Source organism: Heliangelus exortis, chromosome 3 (genome assembly GCF_036169615.1).
Source record: "Heliangelus exortis chromosome 3, bHelExo1.hap1, whole genome shotgun sequence".
NCBI lineage: Eukaryota > Metazoa > Chordata > Aves > Apodiformes > Trochilidae > Heliangelus > Heliangelus exortis.
The window spans coordinates 35,475,297-35,501,336 of record NC_092424.1 but is presented as its reverse complement, the minus strand read 5'-3'; the positions used below and the strand labels follow the sequence as shown (position 1 = coordinate 35,501,336).

Below are 26,040 nucleotides of genomic sequence, written 5' to 3'. Positions count from 1 at the left end.
TACACACAACACTGGCATGCATTAGAGTACATTTAGTTATCTTGCTTTTCACAACAGGTTGTGTTTAAAAAAAAAAATAAAATTAAGTGAGGAGAAGCAGCTTTTGTAATACATACCAGTGGAATGGCATTAAAAATAGTTATATACTAGTATGTGTAATGCTACAAAAAATTTTAGTCCATGCTCCATTTTCAAGTATTTCAGTATCAAGTATCTGGATGTTTCAGCCTTGGTTTTTTAGTTTCAGGTATCTTAACTCAGAGGCTAAATTTTATCATCACATATGTTGTGAATGGTTTTCAAATTAGATTAGAAGAGGTAATTTTGAAAACAATGCAAACAATGAAAACCCGCATCAAAAAAAAAAAAAAAAAAAAAAGGTGAAAACCTTCCCATTTAATATCAAGCATCACATCTCAGTAAGAAGTTGCCCTTGAATTTCCAGATTTTAAGAATGCTTTCTTTAAAAAAGTTTCTAGGAATTAGAATTATGAACATAAATTGAGAGGAAAGACTATTACAGCTCATTCTTTCTGCTCAGAAGCATTTTAAACCGGTGATATTCCTCTACTCAGTTTCAGCTATTTCATGCTTCATGGGTTTAAATGAAGTGGGCATATGCAACATCCACAATTATAAATATTTTTTGAAAACAGTGTAGATTTTTTTATACAGAAGCATAATGTTTTATAGCTACCTGTGTGTAATATATTACACAACAAGTATCAGGGTAATCTCACCTCATTTGGACAACACAGAAGCATTTCATACTACTACAAAACAAATGCTGCAAATATTTGGACACAGTCGTCCCAGGTAGCTACCTAATATATATAAATTATATAAAAAAAGAATTTATAAACTGATTTGCTGATGCTTTTATCAAGTTTACATTCCTGGATCAAGACACTATGAGAAGTACTCCTGAAATAACAAAGGATTACTAAAGGAAAAAAAAAAAAAAAAAAAAAAGCCTGTGCAGCACTATGTGAGCTAACAGATGAGGTTAATAATCCTCATCCTTGATTTGCATGAACTCTGCCAAGCAATGTCTTGACCATTGGTCATTTGTGCACAGGGTAAGTACCCTTTTACTGTCAGGAAACTAAGCTGACCAAAAAATAAGAAAATCATCTGGTTAAGCTGCAGGAGGAAGATGAGGGAGGGAGATGTGGCCCATTTAATGAGCTGATTAGAAATTAATCAGTTCTTCTTTCAACCTAGATGGTTTGTGGTGGGTTTTTTTTGTTTTACTTTTTCAATTGTCTGGACTTTCCACATTGATGTAATCCAATTTCATGCAAAACATCAAAATATGTACTGTACTGAGACCAGTATACCAAGACTTTAAGTAGTTTCAGATGTTTACAGAAGTTGAAAATAGGAAAAAAGCCCAGCTATTCCATTAAAAATCCACTTTCAAACATGGAGAGGAATACTTGAAGAAACAGACTTTGACTTGCAGAAGCCTGCGAAATCCCATTAAGGTACAAATTGTAAAACTAATTGAAGCAAGAAGTCCTTTGACATGCAACTCTGCAACAAGTATTAAATGCAACCTGGTAAGTTACATCATTTAGATACTCACATTTACAGTCTTGACTTAATTTTCATTGTAGTGCAATGTCACTGCCCAATTTACTGTTCTTTAGGCATCTCTTACCTAGCTACATTTATGTTAAACTACCAAATAAAAAATAAAACAATATACTAAATCTGTAGGAACATACTAGAAATTAGTAACCTGTTCATGATGTAATGTGCAAATTTTCATAAAGAGTGATTCTTCTGGCTACAGATGATACTCAGCTGAGAAAAGTATAGCATAGATCTGTACTAAATAAAATTGTCTTCAGAGAAAGAACAACTAGTTCTGATAAAAGTTTCTTCTTTAAGCCAAAAGATAAAACAATTTGTCTTTCAATTATCTTAGTTAATTTTTAAGAGTTGCATATTCTCCATTTAATTCAAATGATTATAAATTACTTAAGAGAAACACTGCAAAACCTTAATGAGATATTGAAGGAAAGTTAGCCAACCAAACCCCACACAAAGCTCCTGAACACACACACAAACACACGAGCTGCAAGCCAAGAAATAAATGACTTTCCCAGAAACAAGTCAGGAGGAAAGAAAAGCCAAAACAAACAAACAAAAAAAGAAACCAAAACCCAAAAATAGGCACTACAGGGCATACCAGGAATGGTGATAATACCTGTAACTTGATGAAACAACAACACAAACCAAAAAATGCAATAAAAAGGCTGAGTATCCCTTCAGTAATCACTTCAAGTGTGCACACCAGGAGGACACCAGCACACACCCAACTGCACGAGCAGCACAGGTACTGGGTACTGATGACTTCTGTGTCAATAAGACACTCACTTAAAAAGCATCTTGAATTTGCTACCATTTGCTTTCACAACAAACCTGCCATTTTTTATCTGATAATGACATTTCTCAAGGGTGGAATAAAAAGATATTTGGAATGCAATGCCACAAATTGCCTTCAGTGATCAGATTTCAAAATTAAAAAAGCAGGTTCTTACGAAGAAAAATACATAGTAATAACCATAAGCACTTATTTGAAATGTGGGATAACCCCAAACCTTTTAAAAATTAATTTTTTAAAATTAAAACCACTAAGACAAAAAATACCTTCCCTATGAAGAAAGTGATTATCATGGCTTCAGGCACTGCATTTGAAAAAAATATTTGCCTTATCTGCTTAACCTATGCACTGAGATAAATCCCCAAAATGTTCCCTTAAATTCCTGCAGAAATTTATTTTAAGTGTAGGTTTTCCCAAGCTCATGCAAAATAGTTAAGAGCATGTCAATATCATGTGATAAATGAATTAAATTACTTTCACACATTTTTCAATGGAAAGTGGTGTTTTCATCTCCTTTTTAAGGAAGTTGCAGATAAAGAGCTTTAGTTTCATAACTAATATTCATGAAGTTCTAGTGCCCCACGAACATGCAACTATCCTTGCTTTCTGTTATGAATGATGTTAGAACACCTTTTTTACTTTATAAAAATAGTTCATAAAAATTAAAAATTAAAACCTGCTGGTAGCAGCAAACACCAGCAGGGCAGTGATATGTAGGCCCCATAACTTCATATTCATACACAACTTCCAAATCGCACCATAATCTTATAATTTATTGACAAGTTCAGAAGAGAGCACAAGCCTCATTTTTTTGGAATTGCAACATCAATAGGAAATTGCAGTTTTTCCTGAGTGCTTAAAAAAAGTTAACTTTCAGAATCTCTCATCTGAAACAAGTGTTTTAACATCTTATTTGCAAGAGCATAGGAGCCATTCATTCCTTCAGCGTGTGACAAATACAGAGCCAACAGTACCTTTTAAACACTTTGCACTTGATACAAAACACCAGAAAACAGAACACGGATTAAAAGGAAAACGCAGTAGAGAGACATTTCAGAGAAACGCAGGGTAAAATTTCTCCTTGTTTATAGGAAAGTCAAGTGATGTGCTCATGCTTTTAGTAAGTTGTTATAATATTACATTTGTGGTTTTAACACTCTGCTGACCTGGGATTGTGGTGGTGCTGCTAGAGCTACTGTCATCCACGGGCCCAAAGAAATCAAGGTTCAGAAGAGTGGAACCTCCACTAGCTTGAAATTCAGTGACCGTGTTGGTAGGCAGCCATATAGAAGGTAAGCCAAGGGAGGGGTTTATGTGTAAAAAGGGGTAAGACACACACTTGAACATGCAAGTTATAATTAGTACTCAGTAGGCAATTTAAAAATTGACATGAAAACAATGCTTACAGTATTAGTTTGTACCTTCTAAAATGTTAACAACTTAATTCAGTGCACATTTCCTCATGTACAATGCAGCAAGGAAATAAACACTAGTAACTTTAAAATAGATATATTTATTTCGATCTAAAAGGAAAGAGAACCAGCACGACCCAGAGAAAGAAGTGATCAGTTAAAGGGAAACAATATATAGGTCAATTGACAGATAGAATATAGCAGGCTTTTTCTCCCCTCACTAAAATTAAAAGCCATTCTTTTATAAGGAAGACTTAGCAGATCCCCAAATAGCAAAGAAAAAAAAAAAAAAACCTGTAAAGTTTTATTTAGCAGCTTTCAGCTATTAATTTTAATTATCTTATATTAGTGTGAACACAGGGTAACAAGTGCCACTCATATCCAGTTCCTCACTGGTAAATTATACTGTTCCCCTTTAGTACTAAAACAGAAATCAAACCAAGATACATTTTAAAGTTGTTTGTTAAAAAGAAATCATGATGATTGACTGAAGTAGTAAGACACCAGACAACAGCAAAAGAGTCCATCCAGGCTTTCCTTCAGCACCATGATATTGCTATCCAAACACTTCATGTCCCACATGTTCTGAAACAACCCCACGAAGAAACACCAGTGAAGTAAGAGATGCAGTTTATTTTAGCCTGCTTTTGAACAACTTATGTGTCATGAATTAATTACTGTTAGCAGGCTCCTCATAAAGGTATCTTGTTTCCTTACAGTCAAACAAGTTTCCCAAACTTGTTTTATTTCCTTTGCATGCACTTACATTTCTGAGACTGGAGGCAGTGGCACAACTCACTTTGCTATTAAAATAGACATAGATGAAGGATCTTCTATGTGATAAGTATATACATTTACAAATAAGCTTGTAGCTACCTCTTTAATATATTAGCTATAATTAGCTCTTGAGTATAAGCAAAGTTGATGACACATGAAGTCATATTTTTGAAATATAAAATTACCTGTAAATCTGAAAACTTTCAGCTCAGGAAGTGTTGCTTTTGCAAATAGTTTGCAATCAAAATATTGTGCTTTGAAGTAGCCACTATACACAAGTTTGTCATTCAAAGGATGTCTAAAGAGACAGTTCATTGGTGAAAAATACTTTAAAGAAGTAGAACATGTCAATCTAAAACGCTCGTTTGTTCAGATTTTTGTTATAATGTACAGTTATACATAATGAATTGTTAATATTGCCACTATGTCATTAGCATATGGCATGAATCTAAAAGAATACTTAACTTAGTATTTTTCAGATTACATAATACTTCACATAGGGGCACAGTTAATCAGAAAGAAAGCCTGAATTTCCAAAGTTAGGAATAAGAAATAAATATTATATATATTTATATATATATATGTGTGTGTGTGTGTATATTTAAAAAAAAAGTAAATCAGCAGATAGATGTTTGTCTGAACTTTGTAGCTTTCTTATCTCTAGCTCTGGTGCTAGAGGCTCTACGGAGAGACGTACCATCTAAAGGGTTAGTAAGGCCACTGCTACTCCAGTCAAACTGGACAGGTGGTAGAGATTCCTAGAGTTGAAAAGTCAGAAATCAGATTTTATAGTCAGTTCAGGTTACAACAATGCAAAGCAGTTCAAACAACAGATTCTTTAGCGTCTAAATACTAAAAAGACAACTGAATGTGCAAGCCCCAACTTTTGGGAGGCGTGTATTTTCATAATATGCACTAAAGATTCAAAGTAGACTTGCTATACAACAGGAAATCTCATTAAATTCTGAACAGTAGAGATCAGGTAACTTCTAACTCGAACAGGGTTTGCAAATTAACTAAAACATATGAACTGATTAAAAAAAAGAAACCTTAAAGTTGAAAGTTAAACTACTATTATACTCGTGGAAGATGAGGCATTTTGCATAGGACGTTATGTATACACAATTCTAGGGCAAATTTAGAATATAGTTATTAGCTAAAGTTGTCTGTACATCCATGCTTTGTCCTGATTACATATACAATCAGTTATTTACCAACAAACAGCCTGAGTCTTTTCATTTGTAAGAGAGAATTCTTTCATGTGAGGAACAAATTAGCAATACTCTCCCCACTTCACACCCTTTAAAAAACAGTAAAAAAATCCTGTAACGATTTATCCTGTAATGATTAACTCATTCCAGTATATAAGCAAACCACTGGCAACAATGCTAGAACAAGAAAAGCATGGAAATGCTGACTTCTTCTGGGAAGCAATCCTTGCCCCTTCATCTCTTCTTGTTAAGCCTTTTGCACACAGACCAGGAAACCAAGCAAACAGCAGGACCATGCTTTACAGGGAAAGATTGTTCAGGTGTCATGTAAATTGTAAGAGCTGCCTTTCCATGTTCTCAGGACACAAACTGATGGGGCAGTATCAGAAATGTCTGAAATAAGCTGATCTTTCTAATTCTGTGCATTAAATTTCTGCTCTCTCCCCAGTGGCGTCCACTGTCAGGAAGCACTGGGAAAGGATGTGCCTCCAGCTTCTAAAAGAACAGACACTCTCATGGGAGAATACCACTGGAAGTTCTCTTCAGCATAACCCAAATTGCATCACTAGTTGCCAAGTTTCCAGTGGCTGAGACATACCCTTCTCATTCCTCTTGTAAAAGCTCAGGTTTTTGGGTTTGTTGTTTTTGCTTTTTTGGGTTTTTTTTTTTAAACTTTTAAAACATCCAGCTACCCAACACTGAAAAAAATATGCAGATTCGTGAGTCAAGACTGTAGCAACCTGAGTGAGCCTATACAGTCAGGCTAACTCAAAGAGGCTTTTGCTATGTGATAGATGTTTACAGGAAGAAAAATGATGGAAGCTGGAGATTTCTATGCTTATAGTAAACGTCTTGCCTAGAAAAATCTTTCCTGCCTAATGACTTGGAAATATTTCCAGTACTGAGCATGACTAGAACAGTATTGTCTCCATGGAGCTTAAGGAGCTTGTATTACCTTTTCTACTTTGCTTTGGTAGCGAAATTACTGTCATAGAAATTATTTGCATGGAAACAATGTTAGCAGTGTGAAAGCTACACTTAAGTCACAAGCACTGTCACTAGCAGCTTCTTTAAAGTTTGTCACATTTTAAAAAAAAAAGGCCTGTGAGCCTGACAATTTAGTAGCTTTCTGCCCTGAGGAAAATGAACTCAAATTGAAACAAAGTAGCTTCCTACAAACTCCCACTTACTGAGGAAAACACCCACTATCTTTTTTGTAGGACTGAGTCAGGAGTGATGAATGTGACATAACTGCATGGAAAAGGTGGTACCAAAGGCTGTCTAAGCTTTTCCTTATAATGACTTAATTTTCAGATTTTCTAAGGAGAGGAAAAAGGATGTGATGAATTCTTCCTAAAATGGGGAAAAAAAATTAAACTGACTCCAAAGCAGTAAGAGTATACTAAATATATTTGCCTGCTCTGTGTGATGAGGTCATTCTGCTGACTGCAATCACTTCCAGGAGATGGGGGTGGCCAGTAAAGCAGACCCCATCTACACAGGATGCTGGCAAGCCCTGGTCTATACAACAGCAAACAAAGTGAGAGGGCAGAGACAAAAGCCAGTTAAAAAGAATGGAAAAAATTTCTGTGACTAGTGACCTCAGCTCTAAGAAAACTAAGTATACTGGGATGCCTGAACACAGCACTGAAATCCCAGAAAATGGGAACATGCCCTGCAAAAAATAATATAATTTTTTGTCTTTTGGAGATGTTGAGGTTGATAGACTACTGCATTTACAACCATTACTTTAATGACATGCTTTAAGGAAAAGTGCCCAATCTAGAAAAATATTGAGAGTTTAGGAAAACTGCTCTCTCTCCCCCCTCCATCTTAGATTTCAGGACACAGTATAGAAATTAAAAAGTATACTCAGCTGTCAAGGTACTACTCTGAATGTCAAGGAAGTGAGAAAGAGGAAACTTAAATGCCTGCTGGTTTTACAGCATTGTGTTTCACTTTTCTCAAAGCGAGAGATGTTTTCACACAGTAATTTTAGAATGGCGTTATGTAAGAGCTTTTATAATCCTAAGAAGTAAAATGTAAATGTTTGTGCCAATAAGTACCCAAGGAAAATTTAACAAAGAGAATAAAAAAAAAAAAAAAAAAAAGAAAAAAAAAAAAGAATTTTGCTGTCTTAAAACTGGGGGGAAAATGGAATGGCTTGTAATATAAATATAATAATATTTAGATAGATTCCACAAATAAGCATCATAAACATTTCATAAAATAGTTTACAAGTAATTAATATATTTTACTGTATTCATTGGCAAAATTACAACAGTTCTGAAAATCATTCTTCTCAGACACCACCTTTAAGTGACTACAACACCTGACAGAATAGTAAACTCTTATCTCTTACCTGCAAATCTTTCTCTCTTACTTTGACAAAAACCTATGCATATTCTTGGATCTTTCTCATATGTGTAACTGGAGAGCAGTTCCATGATGGAGCCCTTGGCTGGTGGCCAATAATATGGCAGTTTGCATCTGTCGTTGTTAGAAGTCCTGATGGTCCCTTATGTAATTAGAAGTGTTTTTAAAGATTGTCACCCCATGGGGTTTAATTAAGGTTCAGTCCCTAATAGCCAGCAAGTGTAAGATACACATTTCTATTATAATCTGATGCCTAACTCAGGGGCTTACATGCCTGCAGATGTGCTCTAATGGGCACCTGCAGAATACAATTACTCAGTTGTCTTCTAGAAAGGTCTGTGTCACTGTAGATTTCTATTCCAACATAAAACTTAAGTGGGTGAGAAATCCCACAATTATCCTCTGTGCTGGGCCAAAGCTACCACTAGACCCTACCAAAGAAATGACAGTCCCAAACAGAGAGAAGAGGATGCTTAGGAGCAATAGCAAAAGAGCAGAAATATCTAGGTAACTTTTTTGCAAGAAAGCCAAAGAGAAGCGGATACATAAACTTTAAAACAATGTTAACCAGAGATGAGTATCAAATCAAAAGAAAGTGGTCAATATTAAGTCCACACAGCAACTGTTTTAACAAGCACTGGAATATACTTTAAAAAAAAGAAAAGTGCCAAATAAACAAACTAAAAAAAAAAAAAAATAAAAAAAAAATTGTCTACTTGAGCAATACCCAATGTGCCTTGATAGAGCCTTTTAGTTCAGACTGAGGTCTTCGAGACATCACACATAGGTAGAGGCAACAGTAATCAGGGGACTATTTAATTTTCTGTTTACTGCCTTAGTTATGAGCACAGAACAGATAAATAACCCCCCTGACTGTCAAGATAAAGAACAGATAAAAGAAGAATTTAGACACTACCTTCAAGTATAAAACTGAATTAATCTACAAAAGCCAGTTTTTATGCAGTAAACTGATGTGATAGATCAGTCAGTAATTTAACTGGGAGAAGAAAAAATAATAATTTAAAAAACTTGTCCTTACAGCTTAGATGGCTCAAATGGAAGCTTGTCCACTGTGTTTCCACACTTTAATCAACCCAGCTAGATTCTCAGCAGAATGTGGCCAAAACATACAGAGTTCATAAAATAATCAGGAAAAAAATACTGCAGCTCCTTTGCTGCTTTTTTCCCCTCTTTCTCTTGATTTTTAATGTTCTCTATTTTATATCTCTGCATACTTTTCTCTGTTTGACTACAACAAAAAAAAAATTGAGGCATTTATGTATTCTTTACAAATGTCCTTCCTACTCCCACTTCTGCATCACCAGAGGCTGTCTTCCAAAATCTTACTCCCTCAGCAGGAAGTCTTACACACAGAGGGACACTGATCTATGTACAAGCTCCATAAATGCCAGGCTTTCAACAAAGGAGAACTCCTTTTCTTTATGCAAAGCATAGGAATCCATGAACCAGAGCATCACATTGCAATAAAAAGACAAATACTCTGAAGCTTCCAAGTATAATGACCTATCATAATCACTATCTGAAACCAGAGAAGTTTAGAAGTTTTGACTAAATAATTATGTATTAACTGGGCAAACTTAAAAGACACCTAAATTGCTGCACCTAAAGTACCTGTGGTTAGAATAAAAAGTTTTAGAGTGCACTTTAACTGCCCGTATTTCCATTGCATCTTTATCTATGCTTATAGCACAGTTCCTTACAAAATGTTTACCAAAGTTGGGGCATATTGTTTTAACAGCACTAAAATTGGGAATATTCCTAAGAGGCAGTCTGTACACTTTAAAGTGAAGCTGGATGTTCCCAAAAGCAAACTGAAGCCACCAAACATTAACAGAAGATGTGGCCAAGAAAGAAACAAGACCTCTGAGGTAGAGAACTGATCATTCACACCCTGAAACTTTGAGTGTCACTTATCTGTGGCCTCTTAGCATTCTTAATGGCAAGAGATCTAACTCATCTCTTCCCCAAAAGCTTATTTTAGTATCTGCCTTTTTGGAAAAAAAAAAAACCTAGGCCAGAAATGCAGACAGATAGTATAGAAACTTCTCATAGGTATGACTGGACCACAACTATTGAACTGGGACAATCTTGTCAGAACAAGATTATCAAACTGTAGCAAATAATGGGAAATTCAGCTGCAGGAGTTCCCAAATGTACAGGTTCATAATTGCAGAGGAAAAAAAAAAAAAAGATACTTAGATAAGTAGAGGTTATTTTCACCACTCAGCACAACTGCCAAGCAACTGAGAAAATGGCACATGTCAGAGAAGTTGCTGCTTCAGGCTCTTGCAGCTTTCTACACTATGTTTAGCATATGGTTTGATGTTTTCAGCTCTGTAAAAAAGGGAACTCTGAATGCTGCAGAAAGCCAGTGAAGTTTTCCTACTTTGTTCATGTAGAGAAATCACACAAGTCACTTCTTCAGCTCAGACTCGTTGCAGTAATTGTTACTATTACCTTTCCTAATACCCAGCCAGTTCAGCTCCTCAGTTCCTCTATGGAGTTTGTGAGAAGCAGCAGAGGAAGCATCACCAAATATGTGTATTACAACATCAAACAGCCTTAAATCTGAGCCCACTGACATACTGCTCTTCCACAATGAAAAAAAATTCCTCTGCTACAAGGAAGTCACAGAGCTCTGTACTGTGGCTGAGCAGAGAGTGCAGCAAAATCACCACTCAGAAGTACCTAAGGTATTAAGGTTAGATTTAGGACAAGGATAATTCAGTTTGGAAAACCTCCAATCAGAAGTCACAAGCATAGTAAGTAACTAAAGACAGTGGGCAGATAGACCAAGAAAGGACAGAGCTGACTTTCTGAATATGTGCTGGGTACCACTGAAAATGAAATGTTTTTGCATATCCCATTAACTAGTTAGCAACCACTCACACTGCAAAATGCATGGCATTAAAGTGGTTTTCTTGTGTCAGAATATCAGAAAAAAACAATAAACCAGAATTCATTAAATTCAAAAAACCTCTCCTAAATTTTTCTGAACCCGTTTTGTATCAGACTTAAAAGACAGAAGGCAGTGAAGCAACTATCTGTTCAACAGATAATTAATTAAATTAATTAATAAATAAAACCTAGCATAAAGGGCCAACAGAATTCATACAATAAAAAAGACTTGCACTTATGCTAGTCATGTTTGTACACAGAATCTTCTTCCAGGCATCTGGGCTGCTTTTTATGTTTTTATGAAAAAGATGGGAAAGTGAAAAAGTATAAGAACATTGACAGTATATATATAAGTATGGTAATTCAGAAAAACAAGTGCTAACCAACAGGTAGAATGATCTCTAGAAAAAGCAAAGACAAAGAACCTCAGCCAGAGGAAGGGAAAGCATAAAGTTACACCTAAAATTTGTGCAAGTAAATGTCCCCTGCTTTTTAGAGCAAATTGGTTTGTAGCAGTAGATACTATCAGGACTCTCAAATGCTGGCTACCGACTGCTACAGTTTTATCATAGGAACTCCCTTCCAGTCACACATGAAAAACAGATCCAAGAGGAGGCCTTCAGTCTCACACAAGGACCTCTGCTGTTTAAATACAGGTGCCTGTGAACACACCATCTAAATATTTTAAATATGAAGGAAGAGGCAAGGCTCCCATTGTTTCCCTCATTCATTCTTTTCCTCTCCTTCCCCTAATCTATTTTATTACCTGGAACTGATCAGATGTACATGTGTTCATCTCCGGTGATACAGGAGGTGTCTGTCCTATTGATGCTATTTTTTCTGCTGCAGATATTGGTTTCAAAGGTTCCTTGGTAGGCTCTAACATACCCTAAATAAATTTAAAATAATATTAATGAAAAAAAAAAAAAACAAAAACCCACACAGACACATACACATATATTGCAAGAACTGCACATGGAAAAAAGTAGAAAACACACCACTAGGTAGGACTACCCTCAACTATGGCCTTGGGGGATAACCATACACCTCTGGGACACCCTCAGTGTGGTGGGACAGGAGGAGATGAGGGCAGGGGAAAGAATGACCCTGGTTCCTTAGGTCTAAGAAACATTTTAGAGCCAGTAACAGAAACCCAGGTGCTTAGCTGGAGCCTGCTTTCAAGTCTCAGTGTAATTTAAACTGGAGGAAACAGTTACTTGATAAGGTGATGTCTTCTCCAAATTGTATGTAGACTATTCCAGAAATATCAAATAACCCATCAGAAAGGTACAAAGGCATTCATGCCATTTCAACAATTAATTCAGAAGAAGCAAGTAATATTATCAGTTTCCAGAATTATGCCATGACCAGTAATTATTGGCATAAAAATAAATGCACTAAAAAGCATTAAAAGTAATTTATACTACATTTTAAATTTTTTAAAAATGGTTCAGAGATAGACAGTACTATGAAGTATGCCTGAAATCTCTAGTGTTCTTCATTAAACTGAAGGTGAAAAAGAGATGTACAGAAATACACAAGTTTGCACAGACACATGAAAATCACCTCAGAACAATCAGGTATGAAAAAAGAAACCCTCAAATAAACACACTAAATGTGCAACTTGTGTATTTTAAAATAATTTCAGGAAGTAAGCCACCAAGGTCAGCTGTCCCAAAAATGTTTTTTCACTGTTTTAGGGAAGCTTAGCATTTAACCATCAGTTAAATAAATTATTTTAGATAGCAGAAAAATACTAAGAAGTGAGGCAACAAAAAACAGCAAGCCACTTCACTCCTGCCATCATCTCTATACTGCTTATTGTGTGCACAAAAAAATTTAGGTGATAGTTTATCAGCAACAATAATCTCTTGCAAAAAATTACTGCATATGATGCATAAACACAACTGTGCTCACAAATACATTACAGGAAGAGAACAGCAGTTGCTATGAGATGTTTCATCTGTCTGTATCAGAATACCATGCTTACAACCAAAGAAATGCACAAACTGACCCTGATGCATCAGAAAACATCTCTAGAAAATGACTGTAGAAGTCACTCTACAAGATTGACCTGCAGCTTAAATAAGCTTACTATACACCAAAGAAAAACACACTCCTTTTATATTCAATTTCTGGATGACAATATAACAGTGTATGTTTGTATGTGTGTCTATATATAGGTTTACCCCCAAAAGAATATATTTGTTCCACTCAGACTAGCAAAGCCAGCAAATCTGTTCTTCTGAATGTTTTTACTACCACAGACATCACAGAGAGCCTGAAGTGCCAAACAGTTACTACAGAATATTGGCTTAAGTGAAAAAAGTTCATCTTACTGCACTAAGGTTACTTGAGTTTCCCCTCAATCTACAGGAATCTAAATTATGCTTGCTATTTTTGTCTAGCACTCGGGGCAACAAAAGAATACTGGTTACACAATGATTTTTGTATGCACAAATAACCTATTACATATATGCAAGTCCTTTATTAATATGACAATAACACTGCAAAGCATTACCAAGCATCTCTATTGACCTAGGAGTATTGAAATGCAGTCAAGTAATTAATAGGTGTCTGTCAGAGAAACACTTGCACAAAGAAGAATGCTCAAGAGAGCTGAAAAAACTTCCTACACGCATTTCATGGAATATGGCAACTATGTGGCAGTTCTTAACCTTCCTTTGATGCATCTGCTCTTTGTACTAGGGCTTCTTTCCCACAACTCCTAATGCAAGTGGATGTTTCTATTAATTTTCTACTTTTTATTGCTGCATGCACAGTAATACATTACCTCATTTTTTTTCATTTTTTAAGAAAATGATACAAACTGAGCTTAGACTGGCTAGCCTACCTTATTAAATAATTTGCTATATAAAATGAGTAAATCAATACTTTTTTAATTAAAAAACCCCAACCTTTTTCCACGTATAATGAAAATTGTATACTTGATGATTCTTTTCTAATATTTCTACTGATGCCTAAGCCACAACTGTACTTGCAAAAATACCTTTAAGCATGCCTGGTGTTTGAGGTCATTTAATGTATTTCATTATATAAAGTTGTAGGATAATACTAAAAAGAGCTTACCAGTCCTGCTGCATACATGGGTACTATAACAGGCTGTTTCTTGTTGCCTGTAAAGAGCTGATAAAACAACAAAAAAAATTTGCTTAAGAGTTTCTGTGACAGCAATGACAGTATTTTTTCAGTATTATCTATTTTGTATAAAATTAGTATCAGTAAATACAATGTTAAATATAACACAATGAATAAAAACTAACACAACTTTTAATATTAATAGGGCTTATAAAAAGTTGTCAAACAGTCTGTCATGAAGAGCTGAGCTGAGCACAGCTATGTAGTTCAGAGACAAGCATTCAAACAAAAAGATACCACCTGATTCTACCTTTAAAGCACCTCCATTCTTTAGAAAGCAGGTTTTATTGACAGACTCACAATATTTCTTGTGTCGATTCCCAAGGAGCACAAAAGCTTTTTGTTGCTGTGGGAGCCACCCCACTGGTATCTCAGTCCATATGCATCATGGATATCCTGCAGCTCTGTCCACATGTCCATCACTTCCCTACAAAATCCATCATAAATCAAGTTATCAACAGGAATAACAGCTTAGCAGCCCTGAGTATTTATTCTAGTTTTTAATATGAGTGACTTATACATTCCAATTAAGTTTACGCCCAAGCACAACACCCAGGGGAACTAAAATTGTACAGGGTTCTCAGAACAATTATAATTCAAACTTATAATTGGAAAATGATGTCCACACTAGACAGGATAAGGCCTACTTGGGCTTCATTGTCACATGAATCAATACAGCAATTTATAGCAAGTGTAACTAATAAGACACACTCTGATTAACTCAGAGACATCACTTAAAAGATAATACACTGCTGACTAAGTTGATACACTAAGTGAAATACTCCTGATACATGTGGTCATTAAAAACAAGCATTCTGCTAGGTAACTAATTTTTACTGAGGAGTTTTTCAAAATACTTGAAGCAAACAATTACTTTTTAATTATTCCTGTTTTAAGTTCCCAAGGATGAGTTTTAAGTTTCCCAAAAAAACGTCATCTCTACTTCATTTAAAGTTTGCTGCATTTGTGGCTTCTTACCCAGTATTTGCTAAAGTCTCCTCAGTTGTCATCTGCTTTTCACCTGCTTCCAACAGATGATTCAAGGAACTTACTCCTTCTTCAACTTCAAGAACAGGCATGGAAGGAAAACAGACTTCAAATACTCGTTCCAGACGACTTAGCAATGTTGTCTATATCAAAAAGAAAAATATTTATGGCAAGTTTTGCTAACTGCTTTAAAATTATAAAAATAGGATGGAAAACAACATGTAGTTCATACAAAGTTTCACCTGCCACAAAACCTGTAACTGTCCAGAGGACCACAAGACTTTTTATAAGAACCAAATACAGGCTGCTACCTACTAAGAAACACTAAGGATCTTGTCCTCTGCAAAATTAATTCTTACAGGAAAGTCCAGAAAGAGTCCCTCTTTGTTCTAAATTAGCAGACAATATGAGCAGCAAGCCCTACATTATATTTACTTAAGATGTGTTAAAGTCTCTAAATCTACACGTTATGGGTTTTACTGAATGCATTATTTTCAGCAAGCTTGACACTGAACAGTGTCATTTCACTTAATGATCATGCACTTCATGATCATTAATGAGACATCATGTTGATTCATTTGACAGCCTCACTTCTCATAAGTTGCATGCAGTTAAAGGTCTCACAAAACAGCCTATGCAACATGCTCATGGTTCAAAAATAGTAAGAAAAACTATTTCTAGTCCACAGACTGCATACTTCTGAAAAAAAAAAAGTTTAGTATCAATGACCCAGATGTATGAAAACTAAAAACCCCAGGTTCAGGTATAATGCAGAAAAGCCAAGATTAAAGCACTTAATATATTGTTTGTCAAGAAGTATTTGTAAGATTTGTTTGGTACTTCTCTAGGCCAAAGAACTAATGAAAAAAAGAATAATTAATGCCTTAATTCCTTGTCCCCAAAATAAGTGTGTGCAGAGTTTGTTTAATTTAACAGAAGAATTATTTTCCTCCAAACAACTTCCCTTTCCTTCTATTCATGATTCAGTTGATGCTGAATGGCCCGATCCTGCAAGGGTTAAAAGCCAACCTTGGGAATGTTTCTTTCCAAACCAAATAACTTGGAAAACAACAAGTCCCTGCCAAGTTTTATTTTAGTTGAATAAGAAGCCAGCTAGATAGCAGCATGGTTTGCACAACCACTTTATCTATGTTACTTTCATCTGACCTTCTTTCTGCTGCCTTATGTTATAAACTCACACCAAGAGTATGTGAATATAAATATTCAAAAGTTTTGCAGGACTATGGATCTATATCTCATGGTTTTTTGAGAGACAAGGCAGGATTTCCTGCTTGTCACAGTAGTTGCAACCGTGCCTTGATGTCACCATCACTTCAGCATCCCTTGGGAGAAAGGATATTTCAGCATCTGAGGAAGGCAGACTGGGTTCTTAAGTTTCATGATACAGCAAATGGTCTCCTACTTTTCTCTCTACCAGTGCCACTGTTGTTGGATAAGTCTCAGCAATATTAGCAGCACAAATTGGTACTAATGGTTTCCAGGCATTTTAGCTCCACAGCATGCGTGGGAGAATACTCTGATTCTTGCCACTTGGGCATTGGCAAAGGGATTTACTATTAAAACCAAAAAATCCTCAACCAACCTCCCATCCCCACAAAACAAGCAAACAAACAAACACTTTTCCTTTTTTTACAAGCATAGTATGCTTACTTCTTTCTAAGTTCTTTCCTAAACCATTCTCTCTTTTCTCTCAGTGGTATTTCCATATAAAGATTTTCAAATTTCATTATAGCTCTGTGAATCCTCTCAGACATCAGCTGTACCACTGACACGGAACATTCCCCCCCACACACTTCAGTCCCTTAAAAACAGGCAACTGGCAATATCTTAACATTTATTAAAAAGTACCAATTGTAAGGCATGCTCTTAAAAATGAAATTAAAGTCTTTTCCCAATGCACTTGTTTGTAACACCAGCACTCAACTGTCTTCTTGCTAGGGGAAGGTGATGCACTCAAAAGGAGCACTTCCATTTGTCTACAGGGGAGCTCCTCAACAGCCACCTTTCCCATGCTCATCCAGCTTTTCTATTGGGGAAGTAGAAAATAAACTGATTAGGCAAAAAACCCCAGCAGCATCCCACAGTGTGTTCTAGCATAACTATGCCAGCAGAGCCCTCCTGTGGAGATGCAGCATATTCCAGCAGCAATGCTGAATCTACAAGCACAAACCTCAGAGGTTTTATGCTAAAATCAAAATGACTTAAGGTTCAGAGAAGCAAGTCTGGTAGGTGGAAGATATGCATTTTAATTAGAACAACCAAAACAGTTTGGACAAACCTTTATGCACCAGAATAGCTGCTTCACAATTTTAAGTTATCTACAACACTTCTTAATTTTTATCTGAAAATTTGCCTCATCTTTTGTCTCAATTAAGCAAACCACTGACCATGTACATATTACAAGGAGCAAACATATTACAGGAGGCAACACAGAGACAAACACCATATTATCAGAGTATCTTGTCTCTGTGTTGGTGTCAGGCTGAGGAGTTGGGAACTGTTTCTGTTCAGCCTGTTGTCTCTCACCAGCAGCTAATTGCAAAAAGCAGGAAAATGAACCAGTTTAGAAGATTAGTTATTCAGCTTTGCTACCTGTGAAAGAAATGCCTGACAGGGACAGTCACCAGGTTCTGTTATTTGCAAAGCATAATGTCAAAATGCTATCATTATTACACTATCAAAGGATTCAAATTACACAGCATACCTGGCTCACTTTTTTTTTTCTTCCTCATTACCTCAGTGAGGCCATAATGAGTCATGTTCTACAGCATACAATGTCCCTTTTAATCACCTCTTAATACCCAATCACTTTGGCCATATAGTAAGGTATAATACTTGTTACATTACTTGTAGGCTGTTCAGTGTTTGTTGACCAGAGCTAAGAAACTGATCTATATTTTTAGGAAGTAAAATTAAATAGTACTCCAGATTCTAGCCTAAGAAATCAGCATACAAAAGCATGCTCATTTAAGATTTAAAACTTAGCTTTGCTTACAATATATCACTTGCTCTTATCTTTCATGAACAGTTGAGGCTTACTTCATTTCTGTAAAACAGCAGGAACACATATCCCCACTGAAAATGAAGAGGCAGAAGAAAGGCATCATATGGTGAAAACTGCAAAGCATCATGTTTCTTGAAAAGCATCAATGCTTCAGAACATGCTAATGACTCAGAATATGCTTGCTTCAGTAATGAAAGAATTAACAGAAAGTCTCTAAGAACCAAGCAGCATCTTAGCCAGCACACATTTCAAATCTGAGCTTAAGAACTGTGCCAAAATTTCAGGAACAATTTAATTATAGCATTCTTTACACTTCTTTTCTTCCTTTCTCAATTTCCAGAAATGCTTAGCTCTTATAGACGATAGAGAAGAATGGTTTCCATAGCAAACCAGACTAATTAATTCTGTGTCTGCAAATGGACACAAGGAGGAGCATACAAACATGTATCTCCTGGGCAGTGGCAACGTCCCTAAGGAAGCAGCTGAACTTGTTCTTCTAATTAGAAATGAAATCCTGTGGGCACAGCCCCCAGGTAAAAGGCCACTAACAAGATTTTGAAATTAATGTAAATGTCTATCTTCTACAAATCTCAACCTATTGTTTGTACAAAGTGGACTGTTAGGAAATGTTACTTCTGTCAAACACAGAAGTGTCATGTCCTTCAGGATGAAAGATCCTGAAGAAAACCAAGGCACAAAAGCAAACAAGAACTCTGACTTTTCAGGTTACTAAAAATATTTGGTAGTTGAGTGTTCTTCAGTGCCATTTGAGAACAGCAGTTCTTAAAGGCACATTCTGAAGATGTGAGGAAGGCTACAGCTGCTGTTCTAAAAATTAACCATGATTCTCCAAACACTGGCAAACTCAAAGCCTCACAGTTCCTGGGCAAGTTTTTGATTATCACTATAGGTACTGGTAATCATCACCTGAAACAACAAAAATATCACAGATGTAACAGATTTTCAAGGGATAATAACCACAGGATTAGAATTTATCTCCTTGGCTCTTTAAATAGGGGGCAAGATCCAGCGCTCAGAGCTGAAAGGTCAAAGTACTTGCTGTACAGAATTTGTTTTTTCTCTTCTGCACCACAAGACTACAGAATCAACAAACCCAACACAGCTTATCTACACTGCTCAACCAGAGCACTAAATCCTCCCCAGCCACCTCCACATGAACTCAGCAGTGACAGGTCAGTGCCTCTCTTCAAAGCATTGAAGAGGAGATGATACAACTTGCCATAAATACCTCATACTTGGGCTACACTACAGAAATAGTTAATACAAACTGAAGTTTTCATCATACCACTGCTGTAAAGCTTCTCTGGGTGAAGTCTCAGGGAGCTCTGTGTGCAAGGCAGGGAAAAGAAAGACTTCTTGCTCCATGATCCCAATCACACCTGAGCAGCAGGGCAGACTGAAAAGCTCATCCAGAGACCTTACACTGAAAGCTCAAGAGTAGAATGACATCTTGTCTTTCCTTCCACCTCACTTTTCATCAGGGACAGCTCCATCCCTCACTGCGAGCTCTTGGTTCCCCCATTCTCCTCTTGATGACATCCTGCAGCACCTCTGCTCTGGCAACCTTCAGGGGGCTTTTAAGAAAGGAGGGAGTGGAAAGCAGAAGTCACCTTTTGCCTTCCTTTTCACTGCTTCCAGGAAAAGGGACTACAAAGGAAGCAGCACTCAAGTTGCTTGTGTCTACTGAACACAGAACTGGAAGACCTAAGAGTTAATAAAATTAGTATAACAGTCAAATTATTGAGAATATTTAGATATTCGTATCTTATCTGACAGAAAAACTTAAGAAAAATGAGCATATGAATGCTCTCTCTCAAGCTGCTAAATGTATAATTTGGGAAAGGAATAAAGTCCATATGGACATAACCAGCTTCTAGTCAGAATTGTGAAGCTGAGAGAAGTCTCTCAAAAAACACCAAGAACAAAGCTCAGTGGCCAGAAGCCAAGAAAAGGAAATGACTAAAGACAAATTTTATCTATTTATTTTAAAGCACAAACCCACTGCCCTGGCGAGTACCTATCACAAGTATTTACCACCATTTTAACAAAAGTTAAGTCAGAAATGCCCTCTGCTATGTTTTCTAGCAACCAAATCATATTTTCCAGCAACATCTTTGTATGTCATCATATGTTCATGTACCTTCACCACATGGGTGTGTGGGGGGATTTGTTTTTTTCATTTTTTGGTTTGTTTTTTTCATTTTTTGTTTTGTTTTTGTTTGGTTTTTTTGGTTTTTTTGAGGTGGTTTTGTGTGCTTTGGCTTTTTTTTAATATCTAAACTAAATAACAAAGTTAACATAAGGGAGCTGGGAAACTGATTTCAATGGATGAAACTCAGCATTGGGAACAGTGGGTCTCAAAATCTTTCAGGATCAAAAAAGAAGGAAAAAATCTGAACAGTTAATTAAATGTACATAAATAAAATCGCAAAGTTCTTAGTTAAATGTAAGCAGTTTTTTCTTTGGGAAACTCTATAGACTGGTAAAACTAACAATCAGTTTGCCTTCCCTATAGCAATAATTAATTTCTTTCTCTGATGTGCAGGCTCTGGTTGGCAAACAGAGCAGGGCACCTTCCCAGAAGAGATGCAGGCAAAAAAACCTCCTAAGTAAAGATGAGATGCAAAGCTTACAAAGCACAATAGTTCAACATCTTGTGATCCAAATGTGATGGCTTTTCTCCCCCTCCCAAAGTTATGTTTAAGATGGTGACTTAAATGTCTTAGAGGTAAAAAAGTGAGTTGTTTTATTTTTAATTTATAATTAAAATAGGTAAGTTATAATGGAAACACTGGTCCTAAACTGAAATTTATAATCCAGCAAGAGGATGCTCTGTAGTTATGCCATCAAGTTAGATGCCACAAGAGCTAAAAATACTCAACAATTAGCATGAAAGAGCAAAAGCTTTTGCAGCAATATAAAGAATTAAGAAGTTCCAAATATCCCCCACAACATTTTAAAGGGGTAACTATAAAGATGGTGAGTTCAGCTGCAAAGCAGATCTGAAAATTTAGTGGCTTGAGAAAAAAGAACAAGATTTTTTTTGTCTTTTCTCTGCTTGATATGAGATTGACAAACCACAGGGAGCTCCAGTGTAGAAATATGAAGTTGTCTCCCTCTGTCTTCCTGGAAGGCTGGCACATTTATTCTCCCTCAGTTGAAAAATGTTTCAAGCCTTGCATCTTCTATGTGGACAAAGTGAAGTTTAACAGTTATTTATCTAAACTATGTAAGACTTAATTCCCATTTCAGTCAGTCATGCTATTATGAGCTAGTGGTGTTGCATTACACTTTTAAGTCAGACTCTGAAAGGAAGTAAATGAAATATATGTGTACAAAAAGGAAAATAATTTTGTTCTATTACACAGAAACACAAATGCTAAAACAAGCCCTTCTCCAACTACTTCCTTTTTTTGTAAGATTTGTCATCAATTATGGGCTACTTTTAGTGGTCTGTTTTCTACTGTTATCCTGCTGCAAGTATTTAAAAACTGTGCTATGGACTTAACAACAACAAAAAAACCCCAAACAAACAAAAACCAAAAAAGAATCTCTTTGCAGACAGACATATTTACACTGCAAGTTGTTACCCAACTGTCTGAACTTAATTTAGACAACATTACCTTAATTTATCTAAGTGAACTGGGTTAAAGTCTTTACAGTCATAATTATTTTTTCCAAGTAAATTACTTCAGTGGTTGCCCAAGACAAAGCACTCTTCAAGTGACCGTGACCCAAGGTTTTCTTTGTCTTGATATGTACAGCTACTAAGCCACAAGTTTATCACTCACACTGTCTGATTCATCTGAAGAGGTAGAGCACAGCCTCTCCAATAAGCAAACAACGTTAAAAGCCACTTGGAGGGCTATTCAAAGTTTCCCTTCCTTCCCTTCTCAGATAAATTAGGCAAGAGTTTTGCCTTTCTAACCAAGCCATTACTCATCTCCTTCCCCTCCTCTAGAGATGCCTACACTCCCTGAACACAGCTAGGCACAGACCTATAACCCACCCACATGATTACCATAGGTAGTAACTGTTCTTATGCTTTGCCCCCTAAGTCCTATGCATATTCTTAATGGACAATACAGCAGAGTAACCCCCCAGCTGACTGATGTTCAACACTATCTCACAGAGCCAGCAGTGCTAGGAGCCTTATATTCTTTGTAAATGTAACTTCGTAGCGTGTTATGTGACCACATAAAGGGGATCAATGCATAGGGCACAGTGCAGGTTTGCTCAGAACTTGTTACATCAACCAGTTCCCCCACTATGACATCCTAAATGAGTTTTAGTGAACACAGAGGCCTGGAGAAAAGAAGGCTGCAGGAAGACCTCATACCAGTACCTGAAGTAAGTACCAGCAGGAAAGCTGGAGGGACTTTTTATAAGGCTGTGTAGTGACAGGACAAGGTGTAATGGTTTAAAGCTGGCAGAGGGGAGATTGAAGTTCGACACTAGGAAGAAAATCTTTAGTGTGAGGGTGATGAGACACTGGCACAGGTTGCCCAAGGAAGCTGTGGATGCCTCATGCCTGGAAATATTCAAGGCCAGGTTGGATGGGGCCTTGAGCAACCTGGCCTAGTGGCAGGCATTCCTGCCCACGCAGGGGTGTTGGAAATAGATGATCATTAAGGTCCCTTCCAACCCAAACCATTCTGTGATACGAGTCTATTATTTAAAAAAGAAATACGCAGCTATACCGAAACTGAGTATTACAGATTTTTCATCTGAAGAGAGGCATTAAATGTTTAAGGAATATGGTAGTATTAATATGGATTCAAATACCACTGAGTATCTGTGTCTATCAGCCTTTGAAACTATGAGACTGCAAATTCTTCCCGTAATTCTAACTGAATACTGTACACCATGCCCTTTTTGTTCTCCCCTCCCCACAACCCTACTTAAGACAAGGGGTCAGTATGTTACAAATCCTGTGTTTTAGATTGTGTGCAGGATTCAGAAAGCCTAAAACCAAAGGTGAAGGCAAAAAGACTTCCCTATTTTTACCCTATTTCCCTATTTTTAAAAATCCCTATTTTTACCACTATACGCCATCATGAGGTCATTTTTGTGACCTCTCTACTTACTGCTTTTACATCCTATATTTTCTAAGAAAAACTGGATTAATTAAATGAAATCAAGCAAAGTCTAATTTTACTTAAAAATTATTCCAAACTGGGAATCCCTGAAACAGTGGAATCCATGAAACAGTTTTCCTGACACAGGTGAAAAGATCACATGCTGAAAGCACAAAATTTTGCCTCCACAACCAGAAAACACAAACTAAGGAAACAGGAAGGAAAATACACAGAGACCACTGGCAAGGGAACTTGAGCTACTGGTAAAATACTTCACTTTCGTGCTGCATTCTGTATGAATGAAAAATGCTGGATATAGCATTTCCACATTTAAACAGTAATACTGCTGGCTAAGTATACAAAAGCTGAAAGCTGAAAACTAAAGAATTAATTGAAGTCTTTCTGTTCATGCACCATTCAACATAATTTCACTACCACATTACAGTGACTCTGCTAGCCTCAATATTATAGAACTAAGTGTATACAGTATCTTGTAAATGATCCCAGGCTACCTTTAGCTTAAGCCAGAGTCTCAATTTTCACATCTATCTCAAATGTCTAACACATGCAGTATTTCTCCTTTGCACAGCCTGCTCCCTTTAAGTTGCTACAGCAAGTGCCTTTAAGATCTGATAGCAACACATTAATCCAAGTGATCTACTCTTCCCTATCCCCCTCTGGCAGGGGTAATAAAAAACTTTGTTCACTTACCTCTTCCTAGCTTTATTTATCATGCAAGTGCTTCCACTCTTGCCTCAAACTGCTCCAGAACTCAGCTTTATTATATGGGAAACAGAAGATCAGCAAATGCTTTAAAATGCTGTATTTTGTGGCTTTGTCACCTCAGTGACACCTTAGGTGAAAGTAAGGAAGCTGATCAAGATCCAAGTTTAATTTTACTAAGATTCTGTACTCTAAGTACTGTGACTCTATGCTGGCTAATGATGACTCAGTTAATCTCAACGTTTCTAATTGCAACTTGCTAAACTGTGGCTCAATGGATTAAAAGAAAAATTACTATTTAAGAATTAAATAAAGCATTTTAAGTATAAAAAGGTTTCCGTAGATTCTTCCAAAACTTAAAAGTACACAAGAGAATACAAAGTAAGTTTTGAAAACTATTGACTATTGCTTTAAGAGTCAACTGGGAAAAAAAAAGTAGCATCTAACAGTCATTGCAAGCCAAGGAAACTATTGCAACAGAGAAAACATTTCCAGCTCAACTTCCTCTACAGCTTATTTATGTAAAACATTTGAGCTGTACTTCCTCATTGGCAGGGGAGGTGGATCACAACTAGCCATAGTACAAAAAAGGAATAAAAAAAATGTTTTAAATTTTAAAACTTTCTTGACAGTCTAACCAGACCACTGTATGACTTCCTGATGGATCACTGAAGAACTTCCAATGAACTTGGCTTCTCATCTTTTCCTATACCAGACCTGGGGAAGGGGGAAGAAAATTTATAAAACCTCTGAGGGTTCTGCTTTTATAAGCATCTACATTTAGAAGTGTTTCCTACTAAAATTCCATCATAAATTTATGGAAAAATTGTAAGTAAAAATATGTTTGAAACCTCTAGCCTACCCCTCAATAACCTGATTACCTAGAAAAAAAATGATAGTTTTCTAGGATCATTTCCCCACTCCATTTCTTTACCAGATTCTTTCAAGTAGTAGTCTTTCACGTGGACCTGGGAACAATTTAAATTAATTGCACTAATGATGTTAGCACTCTCCAATTTTACAGGTGAATGGCCAACAGAAAAGGTAACAATAGATTTGTGCTTTCAACTTGAGAAATGGGGCCACAGATTCAGGTGTGGAATGTAAAAACTGGCTTGATGAGCAAGGTTTTGCACAGGCATAAAAATCCACCTGCAGGTTCACTTGTGAGCCTTTTTTGGCTTTTGAAGCCACTTTGAGATTTAGTGTTAGTCACTGTACAAAACAGCAAGAAGGAAGTGGCAGGAGCTGAGGCTCACATCTTTTAATGTGACAAGAAATCAGAACCCCAAAAGTCCAATTCCATTTGCTAATGCTTGCAAAGCTCTGGTTGCCACAGCCCTCTTCTGAAAATCCATTTCATCTGTCACTGGTAGGAGACAAAGAGGCAGAGCTGTCACCAAGCCTACAAAATGTCCTGGGAGGAGGGACTTACCTCATTTCATTTGACTGCCAGAGAAGATCCAAACCTTTCAGACACATATTACCACTAACACACTTTAATACTGGTATTGTTTCAAACTTCTAAAAGACTCTTAACTCACAGGGAATGAGATGATTGAAAAGAAGCACTGAAGAGAATTTTAAACTCAAATTGTTGTTCTGGATTTTGTAAAAGTAATCTTAAGATATTATCTATGTATAAACAGGCTCAGATCTCAAAGATGACTTGTGAAAGACCTAGGAGGGAATTAGTTAGAAATTAATAGATACTTACCCACTAAGGCAGAAAATTTAGAGGGTGGGGGTAAGAAACAAACCTATGTACTTCACCCTCCACAAAACTCCTAATCAGAAATAGCAGCCGTAGTAAGAAATTATCAGTATTATGAATGGTAATGAAAAATTTTGAGAGCCAGTAATCTTGGATTTTAATCACACCACTATTTTATGAAAAGCCCCTTCTCCCCGAAGGCAATAAAGTGTGAAGCAAAGGAAGTACTACCAAAAGCTCTGAAAT

At 36.5% G+C, this 26,040-nt stretch overlaps 1 protein-coding gene across 5 annotated transcripts in view; it reads right to left on the bottom strand.

Annotated features, from left to right (window-relative positions):
• Positions 1 to 26,040, bottom strand: part of AFTPH (aftiphilin) — a 48,144-nt gene that overhangs the window by 7,597 nt on the left and 14,507 nt on the right. For 2 of the 5 annotated variants that reach the window (XM_071740176.1, XM_071740175.1), the window contains exons 3-8: positions 15,225 to 15,376; positions 14,547 to 14,673; positions 14,178 to 14,234; positions 11,854 to 11,976; positions 5,279 to 5,339; positions 3,559 to 3,642 (exon numbers count right to left, since the gene is read on the bottom strand). In XM_071740176.1, coding sequence (XP_071596277.1) covers positions 3,559 to 3,642; positions 5,279 to 5,339; positions 11,854 to 11,976; positions 14,178 to 14,234; positions 14,547 to 14,673; positions 15,225 to 15,376 — 604 coding nt within the window. Of the gene's footprint in view, positions 1 to 3,558; positions 3,731 to 5,278; positions 5,340 to 11,853; positions 11,977 to 14,177; positions 14,235 to 14,546; positions 14,674 to 15,224; positions 15,377 to 26,040 lie in introns of those variants that run through there. The other 3 variants (XM_071740178.1, XM_071740177.1, XR_011725142.1) reach the window with 3 other exon arrangements.